Source organism: Culex pipiens, chromosome 3 (assembly GCF_016801865.2).
Source record: "Culex pipiens pallens isolate TS chromosome 3, TS_CPP_V2, whole genome shotgun sequence".
In the NCBI taxonomy this organism is placed as follows: domain Eukaryota; kingdom Metazoa; phylum Arthropoda; class Insecta; order Diptera; family Culicidae; genus Culex; species Culex pipiens.
Genome location: NC_068939.1, coordinates 143,327,942 through 143,352,527, shown reverse-complemented (window position 1 = coordinate 143,352,527; position 24,586 = coordinate 143,327,942). Strand labels below are relative to the sequence as shown.

General features: G+C 36.2%; 3 protein-coding genes across 4 annotated transcripts in view; 1 reads left to right on the top strand and 2 right to left on the bottom strand.

The window, feature by feature from the left end:
- The window catches only part of LOC120415894 (choline-phosphate cytidylyltransferase B-like), a 70,965-nt gene extending 64,308 nt beyond the window's left edge, over positions 1-6,657 (bottom strand). The window contains exon 1 of one of the 2 annotated variants that reach the window (XM_039577533.2): positions 6,409-6,657. The gene's annotated coding sequence lies outside the window, so the exon portion shown is untranslated. The remainder of the gene's footprint in view (positions 1-6,408) is intronic. The other variant, XM_052709424.1, reaches the window with a different exon arrangement.
- A 519-nt stretch (positions 6,658-7,176) lies between these two features.
- LOC120415956 (uncharacterized) lies at positions 7,177-7,946 on the bottom strand. Its single transcript, XM_039577598.2, has 2 exons — positions 7,635-7,946; positions 7,177-7,574 (listed from the first exon to the last, which is right to left on the bottom strand). The coding sequence occupies exons 1-2, from the start codon at positions 7,929-7,931 to the stop codon at positions 7,521-7,523; spliced, it is 351 nt and encodes a 116-aa protein (XP_039433532.1). The 5' UTR covers positions 7,932-7,946; the 3' UTR covers positions 7,177-7,520.
- Positions 7,947-12,970: 5,024 nt separating this feature from the next.
- LOC120415955 (probable splicing factor, arginine/serine-rich 7) lies at positions 12,971-15,107 on the top strand. The gene is made up of 3 exons (XM_039577597.2): positions 12,971-13,131; positions 13,190-13,651; positions 13,712-15,107. The coding sequence occupies exons 2-3, from the start codon at positions 13,250-13,252 to the stop codon at positions 14,915-14,917; spliced, it is 1,608 nt and encodes a 535-aa protein (XP_039433531.1). The 5' UTR covers positions 12,971-13,131; positions 13,190-13,249; the 3' UTR covers positions 14,918-15,107.
- Positions 15,108-24,586: the final 9,479 nt, after the last annotated feature.

Genomic DNA, 24,586 nt, shown 5'->3' with positions numbered 1-24,586 from the left:
ACACGTCGTCACACTTACAGGCCTACAGCATTTTACATATCGATGGATGGATATGGAAATTGCAGTCAGTCACAACAGTCCCGTAGCAGTAGGTACATGTGGCATTGAAAAAAGGCTGTGTGCAACGGCGACGACCACTCAGACATGTTCTCTCCGGTTGTTTGACGGGTTTCGAGCGAGACTCCGTTACGAAAGTATTCCATTTAGAATGTAGGTGATGAACTTGAGCGGCCGGCCGTAAATGGGGGAAACTTTGAGCACCTTTTGGTAAAAAAATAGCATTTAAATCTGTCCCAAATCACCGTATTTCGCGTTTGAGAGTTAAAACTTAAATTTTACAACATCCCAAAATTTTTAGCAGCATACGATTCTTTGCCTAAAGAATAAATGTTCACTCTTATAAAATACGAACCTTCCATTTGAAATAAACGGGAAGTGTCTCAACAGCAACATCTGATTGCATGCCTTGAGAATAAAATTTTACAATTAAAAAATCACAATGCACAATGGTCCAGATCACAAAATTAAGTGGAAAATGGATTTTCCGAAAAATGGTAAAGTTTTGGAGCTTTGGTGTCTTCAGAAGAGTTGTTGCAAATGAAAAGGGGCAACTTTTGGTTTGGTTGAAAAGACACAAAAATTTTATCTCGTAATCTACGCCTTCTAAGACCAAATTTGCAGAAAACATCTGAGCAAACCTTCAAAAATCAGTTTTTTAAACGTGGCAACTCAGGGTTAAGTGTTGTGCGGGGCACTATTAGAGCTCTACAGTTGGGTCCTAAAATGATGCTTAGATTGCTGATATTATTGTTTACAGCGATAAAGCTTATTTTTCTGAGTAAAATGACCCTTTGTACGACCACAAAGAGTTTAAAATTTATTTTTAAATCAATTTCGAAAAATTAACCTCGCGGTCCTTCTTGACAGAAAAGCTCGTACTTGACAGCTCGTTCCAAGGGGACCATAGTTGATCCATCGAAAAAATGTTGTCTTGTCAAAGAAAATTTAGCATTAAAATGAAAAAAGTGATCAGAAATGGTTTTTAATCGTGTTTTTTACCGTTGTACATAAAATTTGACATAGGGCTTTAGTACCCAATTCCAACATTTTCATTTTTTGACAGGTCAATTTGGACTTAATGGTCAGAAGTTACAGCCATTTTAATGTACAAAAGATGCCAATTTTAAACCTAAATATCTCGAAAAGGCGTGTTTTTCTTTAAACTCGAGATCTTCATTTGAAAAAGTCTAATTTTCAAGGGAAAACCATATGGGACCACCCTAACGAACTCGAAAATTGTCCAAATATATGTTTTTCCATGTAATTTTGCCCGCTGAATCTGAATCTGCCTTCAGAATTGAGCCAAAGTGTCAAAAAACGATTTTTGGTCATATTTTGGGTTTCCATTTAAAATTATCATTTAAACCCAAAATTTGGCAAAAAATCGTTTTCACTCTAAAAGTGCCCTGAACATCACTTTTCTCTAAAAATTTACCCTGAGTTGCCTCGTTTAAAAACTGATTTTTGAAGGTTTGCTGTTGCTCAGATGCTTTCTGTAAATTTGGTCGTAGAAGGCGTAGATTATGAGATAAAATTTTAGTGTCTTGGACAAAATTCCCAAAAATATTCCTGAAAAATTAGATTTTTTAAATCACCCTAATCGTGAACCACCCTAATTTTCAACCAAACCATAAGTTGCCCCTTTTCATTTGCAAGAACTCTTCTGAACGATAGTCTTATCGCCGATAATGGACGAAGACTCATTTTTTTTAATTTTTTCTAAAATGTACTTACCTAAATCACCAAATCGTGTTAAATTTTCAATGCTTTCACCAAGTACCGTAAAACGGGGTGACTTTGATAGCCGGGGTGACTTTGATAGGTTTACGATTTTTCCGCAAAATGAAGAGTACATTCAAAATACGTAAGGAATGGTTTAGAAACATACTGACCGTGGTAGAGAAGTGTTCAAATTATCTCAAGAAGAACTTTTCATAAAATTTTAACAAGTTTAAATAGTTAGTTAACTATAGTTAAGAAAATGTTGATGAAAGTCATTATTTTAAACTTCTCAAAGTGTCATGATTTTCTCAATGAACATGATTTTTAATCGGAAAACGTAATGCATTTTCGGATTCGTTGGACAATTTTCCACTAGGAGAAGGGTAAATAAATTTGTAAATAATAAATAATATGTGTTTTTGAAACACCATTTAAAAAAAATCTCCAAATTTATAAGCAATTTCAGTAAAATAAATTTCATCTAAAATGTGAAAACTTGTGATTCGTGCTTCAAATTCTGAGAAAAATGCAAAATAAATCGATAATTTTATAAACAAAACCAGTTTTAACAAATTTTAGGCGAAATTTCGACTTTTTAACAATTTTACCTTAAATTTATATGTATTTTGCTTAAAAGCTTATACACTTAGTTAACTAAATATAAACATTGTTTTTTTTTTCTTAAAAACTATATCAGCTACTTTAGTGATGGTACATTTAGGGTACAAACTTGGGTACAAATAAAGTTTGAACATCTTAAATATGATTTTAACAAGAAAAACTATGACTATCAAAGTCACCCCGGAATTAAAACTAAGAATTTTTAACGTAACTATTTTTTTTAAACATTATTGAAAAAACTTTTATTCCGAAATAGTGCATGGACTTTGTGTAGTCTACCCCAGTACATGTTTTAAAAATAACAATCTTGAGAAAAACCTCACCTGTTGGAAAATATGCTAAAAACAAATTGAAATCCTATCAAAGTCACCCCGGTTTACGGTACATATTTTTTGATAGTTTAGTATTTGCAATATGGGTATCAAACAAAGCGGAACTTTGTATGCTTTTTCACTTCAGAGTTTTTTCAATCCTGAAACTTTCACAAAATTCCGTTATTTTTCAAAAATACTTAAATGTTCAAAATTTACAATATGGGTATCAAACGAAGCGAAATTTTGTATGCTTTTCCACTTCATTAGTTATATTATTATTTTGAATACTCAAATTTTCACAAAATACGTGGGCAATTCTCCACGCACTCACACGAAATCGGAAAAAGTTGTCCCGACCCCTCTTCAATTTTCGTGAAACTTTGCTCTAAGGGGTAATTTTGGTCCCTGATCACGAACATGAGGTCCATTTTTCGATATCTCGTGACGGTGGGGCGGTACGCCTTTTACTTTATTAGATTTTTGTGAAAATACAAAAAATACGATATTTTGTGAAAAAGTTTGTGAGGCCGTTGCAAATATTTTTCAAAGTTTATGTCGCCCTGCCCACCCCCTCCTTCTTCCCCCCCCCCCTTCAAAATTTGTTAGAAAAATCAGGTGGCAAAAAAACATTTTTTCAAAAAACTTAAAATGTTTAATGAAAATAGAAGTCTAACCAACAAAAAACAATCGTAAATGTATTTTTCTGCATTATTTATCATTTCTAGAGATTTTTTTTTTTTTTTTAAAGGTCCTATAAGCTATCCAGGTTTTTAAGCGAAGATGGCGTTCGAAATGGTGAACGTCTGAAATGTCAAAATCGCGCAGTAGCACCAACATTAGAAAAAAAATGTGGCTGTCATGGCATGGTACACTTTTTTCATAATATTGGTATCACCGCGTGATTTTGACATTTCGGGCGTTCATCATTCGAACGCCTTTTTTTTTCGTTTAAAAACCTGGATTGTGTTTTATATGTATATAGGACCTATTCAAAAACAAAACAGGATCTAAAATATTTGGTATTATTCTGAAATTCCGTTGTTCAACACCGCACAAACTTTTTTTTTGCAAAAAATACAATACTTTTTAAAACCAGTGCCGAAAAGTCCTACTTTCCAACACCGAAATGGGTGCTCAAAAGTTGAACTTTTCAACATTTGTAGCGAATAGTAACATTTTTTGAACATGAATGATTGACATAAAATTGCATTCAAAAGCGGAATTGCGAAAAATGTTGTAAGCACTTGAACTTGATTTTTTTAGCACTCGTCGTATGGGACCATCCACAAACCACGTGGACACTTTTTTTGTAAAATGTTGTATGGAACTCGTTGCAAAACTTGTTTTTTTCAGCACTCTTCGTATTTATCCAACTCGGTGAACCTCGTTGGATAAATGTACGACTCGTGCTGAAAAAAAACCTCTTTTTGCAACTTGTTGCATAAACTACTATTATATATACTGCCCATGTTCGCATAAATGTCCCATATGCATTTTTGTCGATTTTGAGTTCAGTAACAACTTTTCAAAAGGGCGAAACCCTCAGATGTAAACAAACTGAGTTTTTGTCAAAATCATATAAAGCGAACAAAACTGATTCTAAAACACCCTCCATCATCACGAAATTCCGAAAATACGTAGTTTTACAAGCAAAAAACAAAAGGGCTAATCAACAACATCAATCAAAACAAACCAAATTGAGTTTCCGCCCTTGTGTTTTCACCCAATCACGAGGGGCGAATGTAGTGTTTTCTGCAAGTTCCGACGTATATTTAACAAACACTAAATTTTCGTTATAATTTGGTGAATTTTAACCTGACAATCCTCAAAATGAATCAAAATGTATGTTTCTGATGTCTCTGACCACAATTCCACAACAAACACAGATTTGTATGATCCTAAATACATAACTTTTCAATTTCAATTATTGTAGTATCGGATCTGGTCTGGTTTCACAATCTAGATATGAAGGTCCATAATTTACCGGCTCTTGGGACATTCGGGGATTCTGGGTCGAGCAGTTGCAGGACAAAAAGTTAGTGTAGGGAGGTTTAGGAGAAATGCCGAACAAAATCATCGCCTCCGTAACCATTGAAGCTATGCAAAGATTGAGAAGGCAGGATGGTGTCGCGGGGTGCCATGTCTCCCACTTCCGGCGAGGACACCCCAAGGAACGTCACTTCAATATAGACCACATCGTCAAACCAACTTGCTACTTACGGTGTATCCTAGCTCAACGAGTCTTGGCCTGAACCGGACTCCTTATGAAGGCTTTCTAGACCAATTTTTTATCACTGAGGTTGCAAATATCACTGTATTATCACTGACTGTAACGTTTCACAATGATAAAATAGTTGTTTCACCACTTTTTTCTTTGAAACCCCGAAAAATGAACAAAAAACAAAAGGGCGAATCTGTTGTTTACTTCTGCTTTGTGGCGTAACCTGACGGGCGAAACCGTTGTTTTGGTTGAGTGGGTGGCGAATACGGTGGGGCGAAAATGTAGGCACGCTCTTCAAAAAGGCGTAATTTCTTTTTCTCAATTTTTAATAGCAAAAACACCTTAATTAATTTCAAATTGCTCTCTATGATGAAATTATTGCTATTTTCTATTACGTTTTGACAAAATTGATGGTTGTCATGCTTTTTTGTGGAAATAGAAATTGATCGAAATTGCAAAATTTTGAATGTTGATTTTCCCGAAACGGCAGGATCGCAGGTTTCGCCCTTTTGAAATGTTGTTACTGAGTTAGATACTATAAGAATAGCTTATGCTACTTTAAGCTAATCTAAGAATATTCTAAAAAAATACTTAAAAAAACAATTGCCTTATAATTTTTTTAATTCAGATAAGGCCGTTGCAAATATTTTTCAAAGTTTTTGAAATTTTAATGAAAATAGAAGTTAAATCAACTAAAAACAATCTAAAATGCATTTTTCTGCATTTTGAACTGCAAAACAACTGGACAGATATATAATGCATTTTAAATCACTTTTTTCATTCAAATGTTATTTTTATTTTTTTGTCCGAAAATTCGAAAAAAATTCCTCGGATGCTGTGCATATTTTAAATGCCAATAGAGTTATTTACGCGCGTGTGCGTACACGAAAATTACTCTGTGATTCGATGCTTTTATTCATTTATTTACTTTTTTTCCCTGAAAATATTATCAATGCACGAGCAATAAGAGAGTAACGACAATCGCAAATTCCACCGCAAGACAATTTTCGATGAGTCACAAACCGCACGATTATTGACTCATTTTTTCACTGGCCTCCTCTGGAGTTGATTTCTCGGGCTTTTGTACCACTCAAAGCATGACATGACCTAATTTTCCAGGCTGCGCCACACTTTCCCGAAAACAACGTAGGCATACTTGACAAGATCCTCCGCGGCCACCGCTGCAAGTGCAGCACCAGGCCACGGAAAATAATATCGTCGCGATTTTCTAATTACGTCACACTCAACTGTATCGTCATTGGAGGAAAAATATTGTGTCTGCGCTGCACCATATTGGACAAACATCCAATTGTGTGGCCTGGTCGATAACGTTGGCTCCTGGAGGGGGGTACAGATTACCGGAACTCCTGGTACTTCGTGGAACGCAAAAGCACCCGAGGCTGATAACCGTGGGTGAACTTTGGCCTCAACCAATCCATTCAGCAAAAAAAAAACACCCCGAAAACATACCTTCTAAATTGGGCAAAGTCACTGCTGTGTTCCGACTGGTTCTGGCCGCCAAACCGAACTTTCCACGCAGAACCTTCCACAGCCACCGGAGGAAATCCAGATGGAACGCGAAATGGACAACACACACACAGGAGAAAAAAAAACACTGCACTTTTCGAGAGGGATGCACCCAAGGCGGACGGACGGACGGCGGGGAATCGAAAATTATGCACCACGACACGAAGCAGGAGCAGATCCGAGAATCCGAGCGAACCGAGAGCGACGAATGTTTTTTGACAACTGGCTGGCTGGCTGGCAGTTTTTCGCTCTCACTCTTGCACACTTTTGCTGATGTTGTTGTTGTTTGCTGCAACGGTCAACGTCGCGCGCGTTTGACATGTTTTTGTTGTTGCCGCGCATCGAATGATTTTTAGATCGGATTCGGAGAGCAGGGCTGCAAGATCCATTTTTTTTTTGGAGAAAACTACATATTTATTTTCGGCTGTCTTAAATTTTAAGACTAGTATGCAGATCGGAAGGAAAGGGGTCAAGAAACAGCTTTACGGACAGCAGAACAAAGGAGAGAGAGCGATTTCTTGGGGCTTTTCTTCACCCTCTCTGACTTGCTTGCGCTGCCGCTGCTGCCCATTTGATTTTTTTTCTTGACCGATTCCTTCCGATGTGCGTACCTTACATTAATTGGAAAAGAAACCTTTTATGGCAAGAATACACAACATTTAGCACTATAGGGATAATTTCAGAAAAATGTGCTTGGTTTTTTACATTTATTTAAAAAAATTAAACAGTATGTTAGAAAAACACTTTTTTTGTATTTAACGCTTCTCCACTAGCATCTGCTTCATACGGTACGCCACCGGTCACTTCCGAATACCACAGGCTGGACAGTTCCTGATGGAGGCTTCGACGCGCGACAGCAGTGTAACACGATGGTCACGTTTCCGGCCTCAATCAGGACAGTCTTGGAGGAGTTGGCCATTGATTCGGGGAGTTCCCGATCCTGGAAGCGCATCCGGAACATGGAGTTGACGAGGCTCTCGGAACGGAGTTCGATTTTGAGCACGTAATCCTACTTCGAGAATTACACAGATTTTTTTTTTGCTCACTGTCCAGATTCATTCGGCTGAAGCTGCGCCGTCGCGACGTGAGTGTTTGTGGGCGGGAAGTTGCTAAAAGAGATGGAAAGTAAGTGAAGTTGGCTAGCCACTGCACACATTCTCAATACTCACCGGTGCTGTAAACCGCCGGCACCGAGTGCAACATGTGCGCTGACCACCTCCGATTATGTAGCTTTTTGTCGTCCTCCTCTTCTTCGGAGGCCCATCGTGAAAATAAACTTTCGCGTACTTGTCCAAAAACCAGAAGTTAATTTTCTTCAACGCAATCTCGTTGTTCACGCAACGCTTCAGCAGCGCCATCTCCTCGATGATCTCGCCCCAGTCCTCACACGAATTGACCTTCAACCACCAATCCCGGGCCACTACCACCCAATACAACCGGTGCGAATCCACATTCCTACCTCTCATCCTACAAAAACAAACAAAATCAATCACAAACCCCACAAAACACCCAAGCTTCCTTCTTACACATTCCGGCCGTGGAACAGCTGCAGTTCCTGCAGGAAGCTGGCCTTGTCCTTTTCGAGCACTTGACCTCCCCTGACTGAAAAGTCCGTCGTTTGTCGTCCGCGCAATCGTACGACGTCACACGACAATGTCGCGCGACTGTCGCACGAATGTCAGACGTTTTTGCACCAAAATGTCGTATTTGTCGTGCGATCGATAATCGAAATTGTACGACATTGTCGTACGACATTCGACCGACGTCGCACGGTTTTGTTATTTAGAATGTCGTGCCTTTGTCGTGTGCTGTTTTTTCGGGTTTTTAGGTTATGTGGCAGTAAAAAATTTTTTTTATTTTAAAATTATTAAAAATACATATATTTCTGTAAATTAATCTTTTTCACTCGATTTCACAAAAATTCATTAATTTTACTTGTTGTGTGTCGCGATCTTCACGTGGTTTTTGGCGTTGTCTTCCAGTTGGCCTTTCAGTTCATCTCGTCGCCTCGGCATCCCACGAACGGATGGCCACCGGAGTCCGGACAAGGTCGGTTTACGCACTTCCGGTGCAAGTGTTTTTGCGATCGTTACAGCTTCCGTTCCGTGGGACAACACGAAAATGCTGGGTTGTCAGCAGGATTCGATTGGAATATTTTTGGTTACCTGAAAAAAGATTACGTCATTCGGCTAAATCATCCAAAATATAACTAGAAATGTGAAATTTAACTTTCAATGTAAAATTTTAAAAAAAGTAGTCTCTAAACTTGTAAATTTTTGGGGAAAAAAGACAAAAAAATGTTTAGCACAACATAATATTTCATTTAAACATTTTACATTTCAGATAAAAAATCAAAATCAACGCATGTTGATTTTTTATCCAAAATTTGTATGGAGAATTTGGTTTATTTTTTAAATTTAAAGTGCATGTGTTTCTTGGGACTCTGAAGTCCATGCTTTAAAGAAGCAATGAACTTTAAAGTTTTTGAACAATTATGATATGCTCGAATGTTAGAATCGTTAAAATCTAAAATATCGGAATAATTTTAAAATAAAAATAAAATCTTTGATATTTTTAAAAACAGTTTTGAAAATATCAAGAATTTTAAGAATAATACAATTTGAAAATTTAAGAGTTCATGATTTGTAGAACCTCAATATTTTAAAATTTTAACAATTTTATAATTTTACAATTTTACAATTTTATAGTTTTATAATTTTATAATTTTATAATTTTATAATTTTATAATTTTATAATTTTATAATTTTATAATTTTATAATTTTATAATTTTATAATTTTATAATTTTATAATTTTATAATTTTATAATTTTATAATTTTATAATTTTATAATTTTATAATTTTATAATTTTATAATTTTATAATTTTATAATTTTATAATTTTATAATTTTATAACTTTATAATTTTATAATTTTATAATTTTATAATTTTATAATTTTATAATTTTATAATTTTATAATTTTATAATTTTATAATTTTATAATTTTATAATTTTATAATTTTATAATTTTATAATTTTATAATTTTATAATTTTATAATTTTATAATTTTATAATTTTATAATTTTATAATTTTATAATTTTATAATTTTATAATTTTATAATTTTATAATTTTATAATTTTATAATTTATAATTTTATAATTTTATAATTTTATAATTTTATAATTTTATAATTTTATAATTTTATAATTTTATAATTTTATAATTTTATAATTTTATAATTTTATAATTTTATAATTTTATAATTTTATAATTTTATAATTTTATAATTTTATAATTTTGTAATTTTATAATTTTCAATCGTTTGGTAGTGTGTGTGAACTCCGTGTAAAAGGGGTGTCAAACTAAAAAGTTACCCCGTTCGTTTGACAACAGTTGGTGTCAAACCATCGGGGTTTGAGTGTATTGTTAAAAGATAACCAAAGAAATAAATAGAATTGAATTGAATAGACACAATTTTATAATTTTAATATATTTTTTCATATTTTTGAACGAAACTATACCTTTTAATAGATTTTTTTATATTTATGTGAATCTTAGAAAATTTGAATTGTGGAATTGAAAAGATTCAGGAAAGATTGGTATGAAAAATAGAATTTTATTGTTTAGAATTTGTGATGGTTTCAGGTTTTTAATTCTCCAGTCCCTCCCACGCACACTTTCATCGTCCTCATTTATTTTCCGTCGTCCAAATGGGATGCAAAACCCCCTCTATCGTTTCAAAAACACAACTCACCGTATAAAAACCTCCGGCGGATCAGAAACGCCGTCTTCCTCCACCTTTCTTTTCACACGGAACATTGTACACCTCCCCAAGACTTGACGGGAAGGGGAATGGTCTTTCTCCCTCCTTCTGTTCCATTGGGGGAAACATCCATTACTTGCCGTTTCATTGTCCTCCTCCTTGGGTATGGCACGCACCGCCACCTCCCGCGGAAAGTTAAACATCAATCCGCTTCCTCGATCGCAGACCGGGTGCTTCCCTTCCCGTCTTCCGGCATGGCCCGCCGGAGCAACGATGTGACCCGTTCTCCTCCTCCTCCTCCTCCTCCTCCATCACGAAGGCCGAAATCAGGAAATCTGGAATATATTGCTATGATAAAGCCGCTCACAAAAAAGCAACACAACTTACCAATCAACCGGCCAAAATCCACACTAACTTTCGGCAACGTAAACTGGTTCGATTCGGTACAAAGTTTCTCTGATTTGATCAAGTCCAAACAAGACCAACTGAAGAGAACTGTCAAACTGCGTCGACGAATATCGTGACGTCAAATTGAAGGAAAATCGATGGAAAAAACAATGTCGCGCATGTCGAGTGTTTGTCGTTCGTTTGTCGTCCTTTCGACCAATCGATATCGAAACGGTAAAATGAAAACCGCGCGACAGCTCGTACGACGTGCGACATTTTTCAAACAGGGTCGTCCCGCTCCTGCACCACCCTCCTTCCTTCCTTCCTTCGAAGGCGTTCCGCTGCTGCTGTTTGGCTCACGAAGGTTTCCGCGTCCGAGTCCTGGCTGCTGCCGCGGTTGGCTTTGCTTTGCGTCCTAGACTCACCAGCACCACCGGATCCACCAAAGTGTTTGTTTACATTTGCGACTTAGGCGTACACGGTTACACGAGAACGTCAAAATGAAAGAAATTGTACAATCGAATTAAAAGTAAAAACTTTTGAATCAGTGAGCAATGAGATTTTCAAAAACTGTAGCAGTAAAAGTTTTCATTTACAAAACAAGAAAAAAACTTTTAATGTAGCAAATTTTAACAACTTTTTAATTCAAAAGTAAGTTACTTTTGTCATTACACTCAACCCCCGGTGGTTGGTCACTTTTTCGTTTGACACTTTTTTAGTTTGTACCCCGTTGGTTGGTCAAAGTCAAACTAAAAAATGACGAACTGTCACTTTTTACACGGCGCTAACGCACACTATCAAAACAAACGTTTGGTAGTGTATGTGAACTCCGTGTAAAAGGGGTGTCAAACTAAAACGTGACCCCGTTCGTTTGACAACAGTTGGTGTCAAACCATCGGGGTTTGAGTGTACCGTTATATTTTTTTGTGTGTGCCCATTTGAAATTTTTCTTGACCGGTTCCCTTCGATGTGCATACACCGCTTTAAAGGCATCTCCACCGCAGGGACCTAATTGCGTTGCAAAGCTAATTTGGCACCCGCGTCAAGCCCACCGCGGTACTTGTGCGAGAGCTAAGTTAAGTTCGAGTTCATCCGTGTTCATGATGCATCCGAATCTAAACAAAACTCAGGTTAGCTCCGGGATCTACCGGGAGCAAACCGTCTGACGGATGGTTTTTTCAAGCAAAACAATGTAATTGGGCCAATGTGAGTTTGTAAACAAAGAGTTTATCCTGCTCACGTCAGTAAATGTTTACATTAGGAGTGATGATTGATTTTTCGATTCCAATTATTCGAGTTTGGAGATATTTTTCCTTCCCGTGCTGCAAGTTTACGCATGAAAAATGACTTTTGGTAATCTGGGGTGCTGCAGTTTAGTTTTTTAGGTCAGATTGGGGCTGTGTTTGTTTAATTTTGGTCAACGCATTGTCGATCTACTGCCGGACAAGCAAGAGACAAGTCATTTGTATTGAGTAAAAAGCAAAATTTAAATAACACATTTTAAATAAACCAATACGGATTTTAAAACAAGCAATCCTGATCTTAAATTCTTAAATTCTTAAATTCTTAAATTCTTAAATTCTTAAATTCTTAAATTCTTAAATTCTTAAATTCTTAAATTCTTAAATTCTTAAATTCTTAAATTCTTAAATTCTTAAATTCTTAAATTCTTAAATTCTTAAATTCTTAAATTCTTAAATTCTTAAATTCTTAAATTCTTAAATTCTTAAATTCTTAAATTCTTAAATTCTTAAATTCTTAAATTCTTAAATTCTTAAATTCTTAAATTCTTAAATTCTTAAATTCTTAAATTCTTAAATTCTTAAATTCTTAAATTCTTAAATTCTTAAATTCTTAAATTCTTAAATTCTTAAATTCTTAAATTCTTAAATTCTTAAATTCTTAAATTCTTAAATTCTTAAATTCTTAAATTCTTAAATTCTTAAATTCTTAAATTCTTAAATTCTTAAATTCTTAAATTCTTAAATTCTTAAATTCTTAAATTCTTAAATTCTTAAATTCTTAAATTCTTAAATTCTTAAATTCTTAAATTCTTAAATTCTTAAATTCTTAAATTCTTAAATTCTTAAATTCTTAAATTCTTAAATTCTTAAATCTTAAATTCTTAAATTCTTAAATTCTTAAATTCTTAAATTTTTAAATTCTTAAATTCTTAAGTGGATGCCGATTTCAATCTGTCCAAACATTGCGATTTAAAAGCAGCCGTAACGTAATCTACGATTACGTTTTGTCTTTCTCATTCTAGTACCTCACATTCTCAATCTAATAGAAACTGCACGGTAGAACATTAGGTAGGCGTAAAAGTCTAAACCCACACCTATTTTTCTACTACCGCCACCCGGCGTTTGCGCGTGTGTGTCGGTGTGTCAACCCGCAGCAGCAGCCGCCTGCGACATTTTGCTTTTTTCCAAAGCGTTTTTTCCTGTCGACCTGGAAGGCACCCCCGAAAAACGATCCGCAAACGATTGGGCGGAAGTTTTCCTGGTGAAAAGTGAGTGCTTTAGCTGTGGGGGAGTGCGATTGTGATTAACGGTGGTGTATTTTTGCAGGATTTTGCTGGTGAAACTGCGCTCAAACTGTGGGCCCCGAATTTGATTCCGCGCTCCGAGATGGCAGGCGGTTCCGGCACGAAGGTGGTCCAGATCACCAACATTGCCCCGCAGGCGACCAAGGATCAGATGCAGAGTCTGTTTGGCCACATTGGGAAGATTGACGAGATTCGGCTGTACCCGACGATTCGGGACGTTTCGTGTCCGGTTGTGTCCCGGATTTGCTACGTCAAGTTCTTTGAGACGAGTTGCGTGGCCGTGGCCCAGCATCTGACCAATACGGTGTTTATCGATCGGGCGCTGATTGTGATTCCGGTGCAGGGCGGGTTGATTCCGGATGAGTACAAGGCGCTGGAGATGGCCGCCAACGGGACGTTGGTTCCGGGGCTGCACAACATCGATGGGCCGTGCAAGCTGCCGCCGGAGGTGGTGAACCGCATCGACGGAATGGTTCCGAACCAGGTTGGTGTGGCGAGTTGTGGTGGGATTCAGTACGATTCTAAACGATTTTTTCATTCGCAGGTCGTGAAAACCATCGATCCGAAGCTGGACGAGAACAATCTGCCGGAGTATCCGCCGCTGCCGGTGAATTTTGACGCGAAAAAGATCGAGGAGACGCGCCGTACCCTGCTCGTGTTGGACATCAAGTCGGACTGGCGTCTGGAGGATTTAATGGACCACTTCAAGGTGGCCGGCGAGATCAAGTACGCTCGGTTTGCGGAAAACGAACGAACGCGGTACGCTCTGTTGGAGTTTTGCGAGCAAAAAAGCATCATTTTGGGGCTCAAGATGCAGGGCTCGGAGTTCCGCGGCTACCGGCTGAGTGTGCACCATTCGACGCAGCCGATCGTGAAGCCGGAAGCGAAGAGCAACGAGGCGGCCCAGAAGGAGATCGAAGAGGCGATGTCAATTGTGAAGGAAGCTCAGAGTATGATCTCCGCCGCGATCGATCCGGTCATCGGAATGCTCAGCAAGGACAACAAAAGCTCGAGCAGGCATCGTTCGCGTACCAGGTCTCGCTCCAAGGAGCGACGTTCGAGGTCGTACTCTTCCCGGAAGCGCTCAAAGTCACGCTCCAAGCGATCCAGGTCCCGCAAAAGGTCACGCAGCCGCTCAAGAAGCCACTCCTCCCGAAAGCGGTCCCACTCGAAGCGCTCTCCTTCGAGAAACAAACGCAGCCGCTCCCGTTCGAGGGACCGCCGCAAGCGCTCCAAGTCGCGCCATCGTAGCCGCTCTCGGTCCCGTGATCGTCGCAAGCGTTCCCACTCGAGGAACCGCTCGCGTTCCCGGGACCGCCGTAATCGCAGTCGCGATCGTAAAAAGTCGCACCGCAGCAAGGACGAACGGCGGCGTCGCTCGCGTAGCCGGTCCCGAAGCCGCAAGCGCTCGACTTCGCGCAGTCGCAGCAGCCGCAGCACCAAGGAAACGTCTTCGCGATCGTCCAAAAAGGACCGCAAGAGCCGCTCCCCGGACAAGCGACTCAAGAAGATCCTGGAGGAAAGCGTCAGCCGCGATTACGACGCCGAGGAGCGCATCGGAGGGGAGGAGGACAAGGTCGTCTCACCGCCAAGGTCTGGAGCAGCGGCAGATTCGACACTAGCCCCGCCTCCTCCGGCACCACCGGCAGAAGCTGATCTTCCGGCGCCAGCACCGGTCGTGGCCCGTGAAAAGACCGCTAGCCCCACGACGGAAAAGTCGGACAACATGGACATTTCCAATTCGCCGTAGGTTCACAAAAAAACTGTTCGGGATTTGTCTGATTGCTTTTTACGATTGATTGTAAACTTCTATCCAATGTCTCTTGAATGTAGTGTGCGCGAGGTCCACGACTCCGAGTGGATTCTCTCCTTCTTTTGAAAAACTTTCATAATTGTAACCGATTGGAAAATGAAACCTAGATTTGGAAATCTACCGCAAATCGAGTGTTATTCTTTTCACGAACGAGGAAAGAAAGCCTTTATGTCGGTTCTGATTTTATAATTTTCAACGAAAAAAAACTTTTGGTATTTCATAAATTTAAATTTTTTTTTTCTCTTGTGTGATTTCTTGCGGACCATTCTGCCCTCTCTGCCCCTATGTGTAAGATGAAATTTATTTAAATCAAGACTTTCGAAAACTGCGGAAAAAAATATTTTTTCAGCTTGGCTTTTAGATGCACAACTTAACCTGAATAACTATCCTAGAAATCTAATTTTTATTATTCTTTTTTGTATTTTTGAATTTTCAAAAAAACTTTTTAACGTTTATTAAACATGCGTGAAACTATCTTATCTTTCCCAATAAAAATATGTACATAGTAGGTATGTTTAATTTTTTTGACTCTGAACATCGGATGAACATTTGCTGCAATTTTGTCAATAAAAAATTAAGTGCAAAGCCATGTTCAATAAATATAAAAAAAAACCTTTTTTCAAACTTTTACTTAATTTCATGTCACAATTTAAGAAATATGAAAAGTAAGCATGGTAAAGAAATGTTAGTTAATTTTATTTTTATATTTCATCAGTAAAGTATTAAGCATCGGTGGTCACCTCGTTATTTTTTGTTCAGCCCAGTTGATGAGCAGCATTCGGTGACTGGGCTACGTTCTCAGCCCAGTTACCGAACAAGTACTGTAAGCCATTTTGCATCATTAGTTTGTCCATATAAATTTCCATACAAATTTGGCAGCTGTCCATACAAAAATGATATATGAAAATTCAAAAATCAGTATCATTTGAAGGAATTTTTTGATCGATTTGGTGTCTTCGGCAAAGTTGTAGGTATGGATAAGGACTACACTGAAAAAAATGATACACGGTTAAAAAAATTAGGTGATTTTTAATTTAACTTTTTGTCTAATCTAATCTAATCTAATCAGACCCTAGCGCAGCCAATCTTTCGAAGGGATCCTGGAGAGTGCCTTAGGTTAGATGACTAGCACTCTTCTTGTCATTTATTAACATTTGCAGTGCGCCATTGCATCGGAATGCATTGAAACATCACAAGCGTTAAAGCGGCCAGGCCTACTGCGTAAAGCCGTATCGCAGAGATGACTCGTAATTGGGTTGAGTTTGAGCACTGAGTGTTCGAACAACAACACAATTCTGAATCGACAGGGGAGGAAGAAGCGTGGGGAAACACCACCATACGCTCCGAGATTTTGGTTGTATTCGTTGGGAGCACCATGCTAAGAAGGTTTGGTACTCCGGGACCCTCTGGGATGGGACATTGTATTTCCACGAATGCCCTGGACACTATTTGCCGTAGTTAAAGCGTCACGACTCGCTCTCTGTAACAGTATTCCTAATTCCAGTTTTAGCTTACCAAGTCGTCATGGCCTAGTGGTTAGCATTTTTGCTTACCAACCCAAAGGACGGGGGATCGAACCACGCCTCGAGCGACTTTGATTTTTCGTTCATATTCATCATTTCAAATTTATGTGTTTTTAACTTTCTCGTTGGGAGCAGATGGGAATCGAACCCAGAACCATTCGCTTACAAAGCGAACACCGTAACCAGTCAGCCACGGCCGCTCTCAATTTAACTCTTTTGTCACTAAAACTTGATTTGCAAAAACACTTATTTTATTTATTTATATGGTTAAGGGCACATAAAATGCCAACTTTTCAGAATTTTCCAGGTTGTGCAAAAAACTTTATTTTTCGATGTAAAATCAAATTTGCCATAAAAAAGTACTTCGGTGAAATTTTCATAAAGTGCACTGCCCATGATCGCATAAATGTCCCATATGCATTTTCATCACTTTTGAGTTATTGATGCAGTTTGATTCAAAATCGTGTGCTCTTTCTAAAGAGCCTATAACATCCAGTACTTTGTTCTAGAAATCGAGAGGAAATCCAGTTGTTTCGTGAAAACTTAACACGTAGCCTTATGTGTGGGACAAACTTCAAATGCGTTTTTCTCAGTTTGCTGTTTTTGCATATGGGACATTTATGCGAACATGGGCAGTGCACTGTTTTCAAGTTAAATCCATTTTTAAGTGACTTTTTTGAAAATAGTCGAAGCTTTTAATTTTTTTAATTATTGTACATGTTTGCCCACTTTTGAAAAAAATATTTTTGAAAAGCTGAAAAAATTCTCTATATTTTGTTTTTTGAACTTTGTTGATACGATCTTTAGTTGCTGAGATATTGCCATGCAAGTGCTTAAAAACTGGAAAATTGATGTTTTTTAAGTCTCACCCAAACAACCCACCATTTTCTAACGACGATATCTCAGCAACTAATGGTCCGATTTACAATGTTAAAATATGAAACATTCGTGAAATTTTCCGATCTTTTCGAAAAAAAATATTTGAAAAGTTTTTAAACCAATACTAACATTTTTAAAGGGCGTAATATTGAATATTTGGCCCTTTTCAAAAGTTAGTCTTCATTTTTTTTTTTGAAAATATTGTTTTCGAAGAGATCGGAAAATTTCACGAATGTTTTAACATTGTAAATCGGACCATTCGTTGCTGAGATATCGACGTTAGAAAATGGTGGGTTGTTTGGGTGAGACTTAAAAAACATAAATTTTCCAGTTTTTAAACACTTTCATGGCAATATCTCAGCAACTAAAGGTCGTATCAACAAAGTTCAAAAAAGCAAAATATTGAGAATTTTCTTAGCTTTTCAAAAGTGGGCAAACGTGTGCACTAGTTTAAAAAAATGGAAAACTGCGACTATTTTTTAAAAAATTACCTAAAAATGGCTATAACTTGAAAACGGTGCACTTTATGAAAATTTCACTAAAGTACTTTTTGATTGAAAATTTGATTTTACATCGAAAAATGAAGTTGAAAAATTTTTGCGACCAATATTTCGATTTTGTTAAAAAAATCAGTATTAATTCAAAAATTCATAACTCGGTCACAGATTTTTTGCACAACCAGGAAATTTCCGAAAAGTTGGCATTTGATGTCCTCTAAAACATATCAAAAAATAAAAAGAAAATAAAAATAGTGTTTTTTTTTCAAATCAAGTTTTAGTGACATAAAGTGAAATTAAAAATTACCAAAAAATATTTTTACCTTGTATCATTTCTTTTCAGTGTAATCCTTATCCATACCTACAACTTAGCCGAAGACACGAAATCGATCAAAAAATTTCTTCAAAAGGTATAGATTTTTGAATTTTCATGTATCATTTTTGTATGGAAAGCTGACAAATTTGTATGGAAAATTATATGGACAAACTAATGATGCAAAATGGCTTCTTTGGGCATGACCAAAGGCTCCAAAAAAGTTTCAGCTGGATTCAAAAATACCTACAACTTTGCCCACGGCACCGAATTGATCAGAAAATTCACTCTAAAGTTACAGCTGTTTGAATATTTATGTACCATTTTTGTATAGACAGAAGCCAAAATTGTATGGTGACTTGTATGGGTGAACCAATTACACAAAATAGCGTCTTTGGTCATAGAGGAAAGGCCCCCACAAAGTTTGAGCCAAATAAAAAAATACAAATAAAATCCATATCTGGTTTTGGTAGAGAATTGCTCTATTGGTAAAAGTTTTATTTTCGGCTTTTGTTTTAAGATACAGTCCAGACTCGATTATCCGAAGGCCTCGGAAAAATTTCTCTTAGGATAATCGAACCACGATTTTTTTCGATGTCTAAATTTTGATTGTCGAGCTTAGGTATGACCCCTAAACTACGCTAAAATGATTAAATTAATTAATTTAAAAATTTTATATCCAAGATGGTGGTTTTAATAGGCAATCAACAACTCAAATTTGACTAAAATGGGGTCGTAGAACTCGAAATTTTATGTTAAAAACAGGAAAATGAAAAAAATACGAATAACAATTTTTTTTATTCGTGCTTCGATTATCCGAAGTCCCATACAAACCTTCGGATAATCGAACTTGACCCTAAACATGCTGTAAAATGATTTAGAATTTAAAAATCCAAGATGGCGGTTTAAATGTCGGTGTTGAAATACTGAGCAAATGTATTTGGCATGCTAATAGGCAAACAGCAACTCAAATTTAACTAAAATGGGGTCGCAGAAATCAAATTAAATGTGAAAAGTAAGAAAAGAAAAAATACGATAATTTTTTTTGTTCCTGATTAGATTGTTCGAAGTCTTCGGATAATCGAGTTTGGACTGAGGTTTTTGTCAAGTTTATGTACAAAAAATACTAAAAACAATTCATTTTATTTTTATTAATTTTTTTTTGAAGAAAATTAAAGGACAACATTTTACGATGGATAAACTAATGGTCCCCTTGGAACAAGCTGTCAAGTATAATGCTTTCTGTCAAGAAGGGTCGCAAAGTGTTAGTATTAAACTGATTTAAAAATCATTTTTAAATCATTTGCGGTCGTACGAAGGCCCATTGTACTCAGAAAACTTCATCGTTGTGAACAATAATATCAATTTTTTTTGCTTAATTTTAGGACCAAATAACTTTTTCTGACAACATTACTGAAATAGTAGTTTATGCAACAAGTTGCAAAAAGGGCATTTTTTCAGCACCAGTCATACATTTATCCAACGAGGTTCACCGAGTTGGATAAATACGAAGAGTGCTGAAAAAATCAAGTTTTGCAACGAGTTCCATACAACATTTTTTGCAATTCCAAAAAACACACACTGAGTGAAATTTTTTATCAAATTTTCATGTATTTTGTCAATAAATTTTTTGAAAAGTGTTACTTTTCGAAACAAGTGCTGAAAAGTTCAACTTTTCAGCACCCATTTGAGTAATTTTTGCAATTCCGTCGTGAAACTACTTACTTTTCCTGTCATTCTTGAACGACGAAATAGCCTACTTTTCTGTACCAAAAATAACAGAATCGAATAGCAACGCTTTTCAAAATAAATGCTGAAAAGTTCTACTTTTCAGAACTTTTTTCGAAAAGTAACACTTTTCAACATTTTTTTGATTTAAACGATTTATTGACAAAATACATGAAAATTCGACTTAAAATTTCACTCAATAGGTGTTTTTCGAAATTGCAAAAAATGTTTTATGGAACTCGTTGCAAAACTTGATTTTTTCAGCACTCGTCGTATTTATCCAACTCGGTGAACCTCGTTGGATAAATGTACGACTCGTGCTGAAAAAATCCTCTTTTTGCAACTTGTTGCATAAACTACTAATGCAGCATTAATGTAACGGATGATATGTTCAACTTTTCAGCACTTGCATCATAAAATAATTCTTTTCGATACTGTGTTTGAGCTTGACCCCAGTCACGACGTTCTAGCAAGATTCTAGCAGATTTCTTAGAGAGCTGGATATTCTTAGAGCATTCTAGCAGAAATGTTCCACCGTTCTAGCAGGATTCTGACAGAATCAGCTCTGCTAGAATATTTCGTGACTGGGACACTTTAAATAGAGTTTTTTTTCGGATTTGCTACCATTGCAAATCTGGATTGTTTTCAGAACTTATTGTATTAGCCCAGCTCGGTAAACCTAAGTGGATAATTGTACGACTTGTGCTGAAAAAACCTTCTATTTTATTTTTTTTTCTCTTCATGACTGAAGCATTAAAAATCTTCAAATAAATAAATCAAAACATTTTTGACCGATTTTTCTACAATTTATAAAGGTTTTCGCTGATAGCAACAGTTAAAGTTTCTCTTCCCTATCCGTTCATTGATTTGTGATTTCAAAAATATGTTTCCTGTTCTTTTTACTTCTCTTTTGCTGAACATTCTTTACACAGCTCTCCCCTCTGCCTCTCATGCACCGCCACTGTGCTCCCCCAAATTGCATTGCTCTTCAATACATAAACCGCTGCCAGCATAATTGTGCTACTGACTGTTGCAGAAGAAAAAAATGGAAATGTTAAATCAACCATAATTAGGGCTAGATTGTTGATTGAGTAGACCTTTATGACTAGGTGTCACACAAAGAAAAAAAAATCAAAATTGTATGATTCAAAACTAATTTCCTGCCTGAATTTTCATAAGAAAGTAGATACGATAAACCAGGGGTGCCCAAAGTATGGCCCGCGGGCCAAACGTGGCCCGCGAGGGGTTATTTTGTGGCCCGCGGACCCATTTTGAATGATCATGTAAAATGGCCCGTTGACCACTTGTTAAGTGATTTTGTACTCTTTCAAAATTATGGTTTATTTTAAGCTTTTATATGCTGATCTTTTTTATTTTTTTGTTAATAAGAAGAAACTTTATCAATATTTTGACCCCACTTTAGGATACAAATAATTTGTTCAAAATATTTTATAATTAAAAAAACATCACACGTTTCAATGTGAGTGAAACTGGTAAATAACGTCAAAACTTTCATCAAATTTTTTTAGAAATATAAAAAAAACGTTCAAGTTTGACTCAGGTAGAATTCTGTAATAGTTGCAAAAATAACAGTTTTCTTCATTAATTTGCAAGTCATACTGACCCTTTTATGAACTGACCCTCAAACTTACATTGCACTTCCTTAGGGATTCGAACTAATTACAGTTAGATAACAAATCTGATTGACTATCAACTGGTTCAGGCAGATAAAATGTGGAAATCGGAGGATCAAGTTTGCAGCAAGCATTTTACAAAGTTTTCGTCGATCAACCCACCCCTCCACCATTATTAAAAAAATGACTCGAAAAACCAGGAGTAAAAATATATTTTCAAAAAGCTTAAAAAAATTAAATGTAAGTGCATTCAGCTGAAATTAATTGAATATGCATTCCTTTGCATTTAAATTAATTGAGCACGTTTGGGTTTATTAGAAATAATTTGAATTTTAGTGAATTTTCGATGAAATAAATAAATGTTATATCGCTTTTTTTGAAAATAATGATTGCAGGTTAACTATACGGAAGTTTAAAACATTTTCTAAAAGTTTTTTTTTCATTGAAATGTTGAAATTCTGGATCTCAACGATTTTTCATTAGCCACAGTTAACTTATAGAAGAATTGTTCAACATGTAATGTCACCACCATTTTCGAAATATAAAAACAAAACTTATTTTTTTTTAAACACAAGTACTTTCAGCTAAGAACTTTTTTTTTCAAATACCAGAAACAACAAAATCAACAATACCGATAGAAACCCGTTATTTTGTGGTTTCTATTATTTTGAAAAGACATTTTTTTTAAATAACAGAAATGTAATCTTTTACATTAAAATAACGTAATTTATTTTTTTAACAACCTTTTTTTGTAAATTTGGCCCGCAAGCTCATTTGAGCTTCAAATTCGGCCCGGCCTTCAAAAACTTTGAGCACCCCTGTTATACATAAAATCAACTACGCAGTTAGGAATAGACGATCGCTCCCCTCCGATTGCCGACGAGTGTGCCCATCAGCTGCTGGAAGCCTCGTCGTCGTCTCGTCCCTTAGGTATATTAGGGAAAGGCACATTAGTGAGTCAGATGTCGATGTCGATGATGATGATGATGTGGCAGCAGCAGGTTTATTACGTTTTGGCTACGATGATAGAAGACCTCGCGTTTGCCCTTCGCTTTGTGGCTTTTGCGAAAAGTTTCCTGCGACGTCATCAGAAGGCTGGCTAGAAAGGGGTCGTAAAACTTCTTATGCTTAGCAATATTGTAGGTTTATGGCTTTGCATGTTTTGTTGGTTAATAGTTGAAAAAAGAAAATGTGGAAAATTAGACGACCTGAATTTCTTAAGGCGTCACCAGCCAGGTTGGTTTCTAGCGAGATTTTAATTTCGATGTCTGAATCATAAACTAAGAGTAGAGCTTTGGCAAAATTTCACTGCGCTAATCGAATCACGAGAAAAAAAAAGTTTTTTCGTTCACTTATTTTTGATTGTTAAGCATTAGTATGACCCTTAAACTACTCTAAAGTGATTTATAATTTGTCAATCCAAGATGGCGGCCAAAATGGCGATGATGAAATATTGGAAAAATGCATTTTTTTTAATTTTACAGGCAATCAACCATTCAAATTTGACTAAAATGGGGTCGCAGAATTCTAATTTAATAAAAATAATAAAATAGTAAGATAATAAAACATTACAAAAAAAAATGTTTTTTTGTTCTTGATTCGATTATCCGAAGTCAAACAAACCTTCGAATAATCGAACTTCTGGTCTGGACTGTACTGACGATTTTCTCTAAGTTAAGACTGTGAATGTGAAAAAGTAAACTAGGTATTTGACACACGTGCAGAAAAGTCAAACTTTTTTCGCAAAGCTGTTTTGAATGAAACATCTTCAACTTCATTGCACTTCAGAGGAACAAGCAATGTAGTTAGTGTAAGAATAAAATTGCAAAATGTATTTATAGATTTTAAATTGTTTTTTTTTGTTGGAAATTCCGTCGTGAAACTACTTACTTTTCCTGTCATTCTTGAACGACGAAATAGCCTACTTTTCTGTACCAAAAATAACAGAATCGAATAGCAACACATTTCAAAATAAATGCTGAAAAGTTCTACTTTTCAGCACTCAAATGGGTGCTGAAAAGTTGAACTTTTCAGCACTTGTTTCGAAAAGTAACACTTTTAAACATTTTTTTGATTTAAACGATTTATTGACAAAAAAATTAAAATTTGACATAAAATTTCACTCAGTGTGCGTTTTTTGGAATTGCAAAAAATGTTGTATGGAACTCGTTGCAAAACTTGATTTTTTCAGAACTCTTCGTATTTATCCAACTTGGTGAACCTCGTTGGATAAATGTATGACTCGTGCTGAAAAAATCCTCTTTTTACAACTTGTTACATAAACTACTTTTATTTCTTCTTTAATAATTTTAAATTATATTTATTTGTATTATAATTGTGAATTAGAAAATCGCATGAAACTATGATTTATCTTCTGAACTTCGTTAGTCAAACAAATAAAGTTCATACACAAAGTATTACTTTTAAACGAACGAACTGGTCAATTATCTAGCCAGAGGTAAATATCTTGTGCTATTCAGTATGCATGCCATGCCAACATCTTCGTTTTAAATTGTTTCTGTTTTTCTTTTGTATTTTTCCTCTGTCTTTCCTCTTTCCGTGCTACAGTTTACTATTTGCTTCATATTTACAGTTTTTCTTCTAATTGCTCAGCTAATTTGAACGGCAATGTGGAGAGAGAGAAAGAAAATAATAACATAAGCAAAGAGGAGTTAAACTCGTGCCCCGATGTTTCACACATAAAAATACATCGATAATCAGAGTTCAGGTTTTTTTTATTGGTTTCTGTTCTTTTTTTCTAGTTGTGCACTCACAAACACATACTTTTCAACTACATTAATGTATAAATTTATCCCTGAGGCATGTAATTTCTGGGGCTTGGCCATCATTGGCATGATGGGATGGCAAGTTTTCAAACTTTGTTTCTTCGTGAAGTGGAAAAATCCCCAACATTGACCCACACCGAGCGAGATGTTCCTCCCATGCTCCTCCAAGTCATCTGTAGAGTGGTGGTTGTGTTTTATTTTGATTCTTGATGTTTTCCATTGCTCGTCACAAGACCAGAAAGAGTG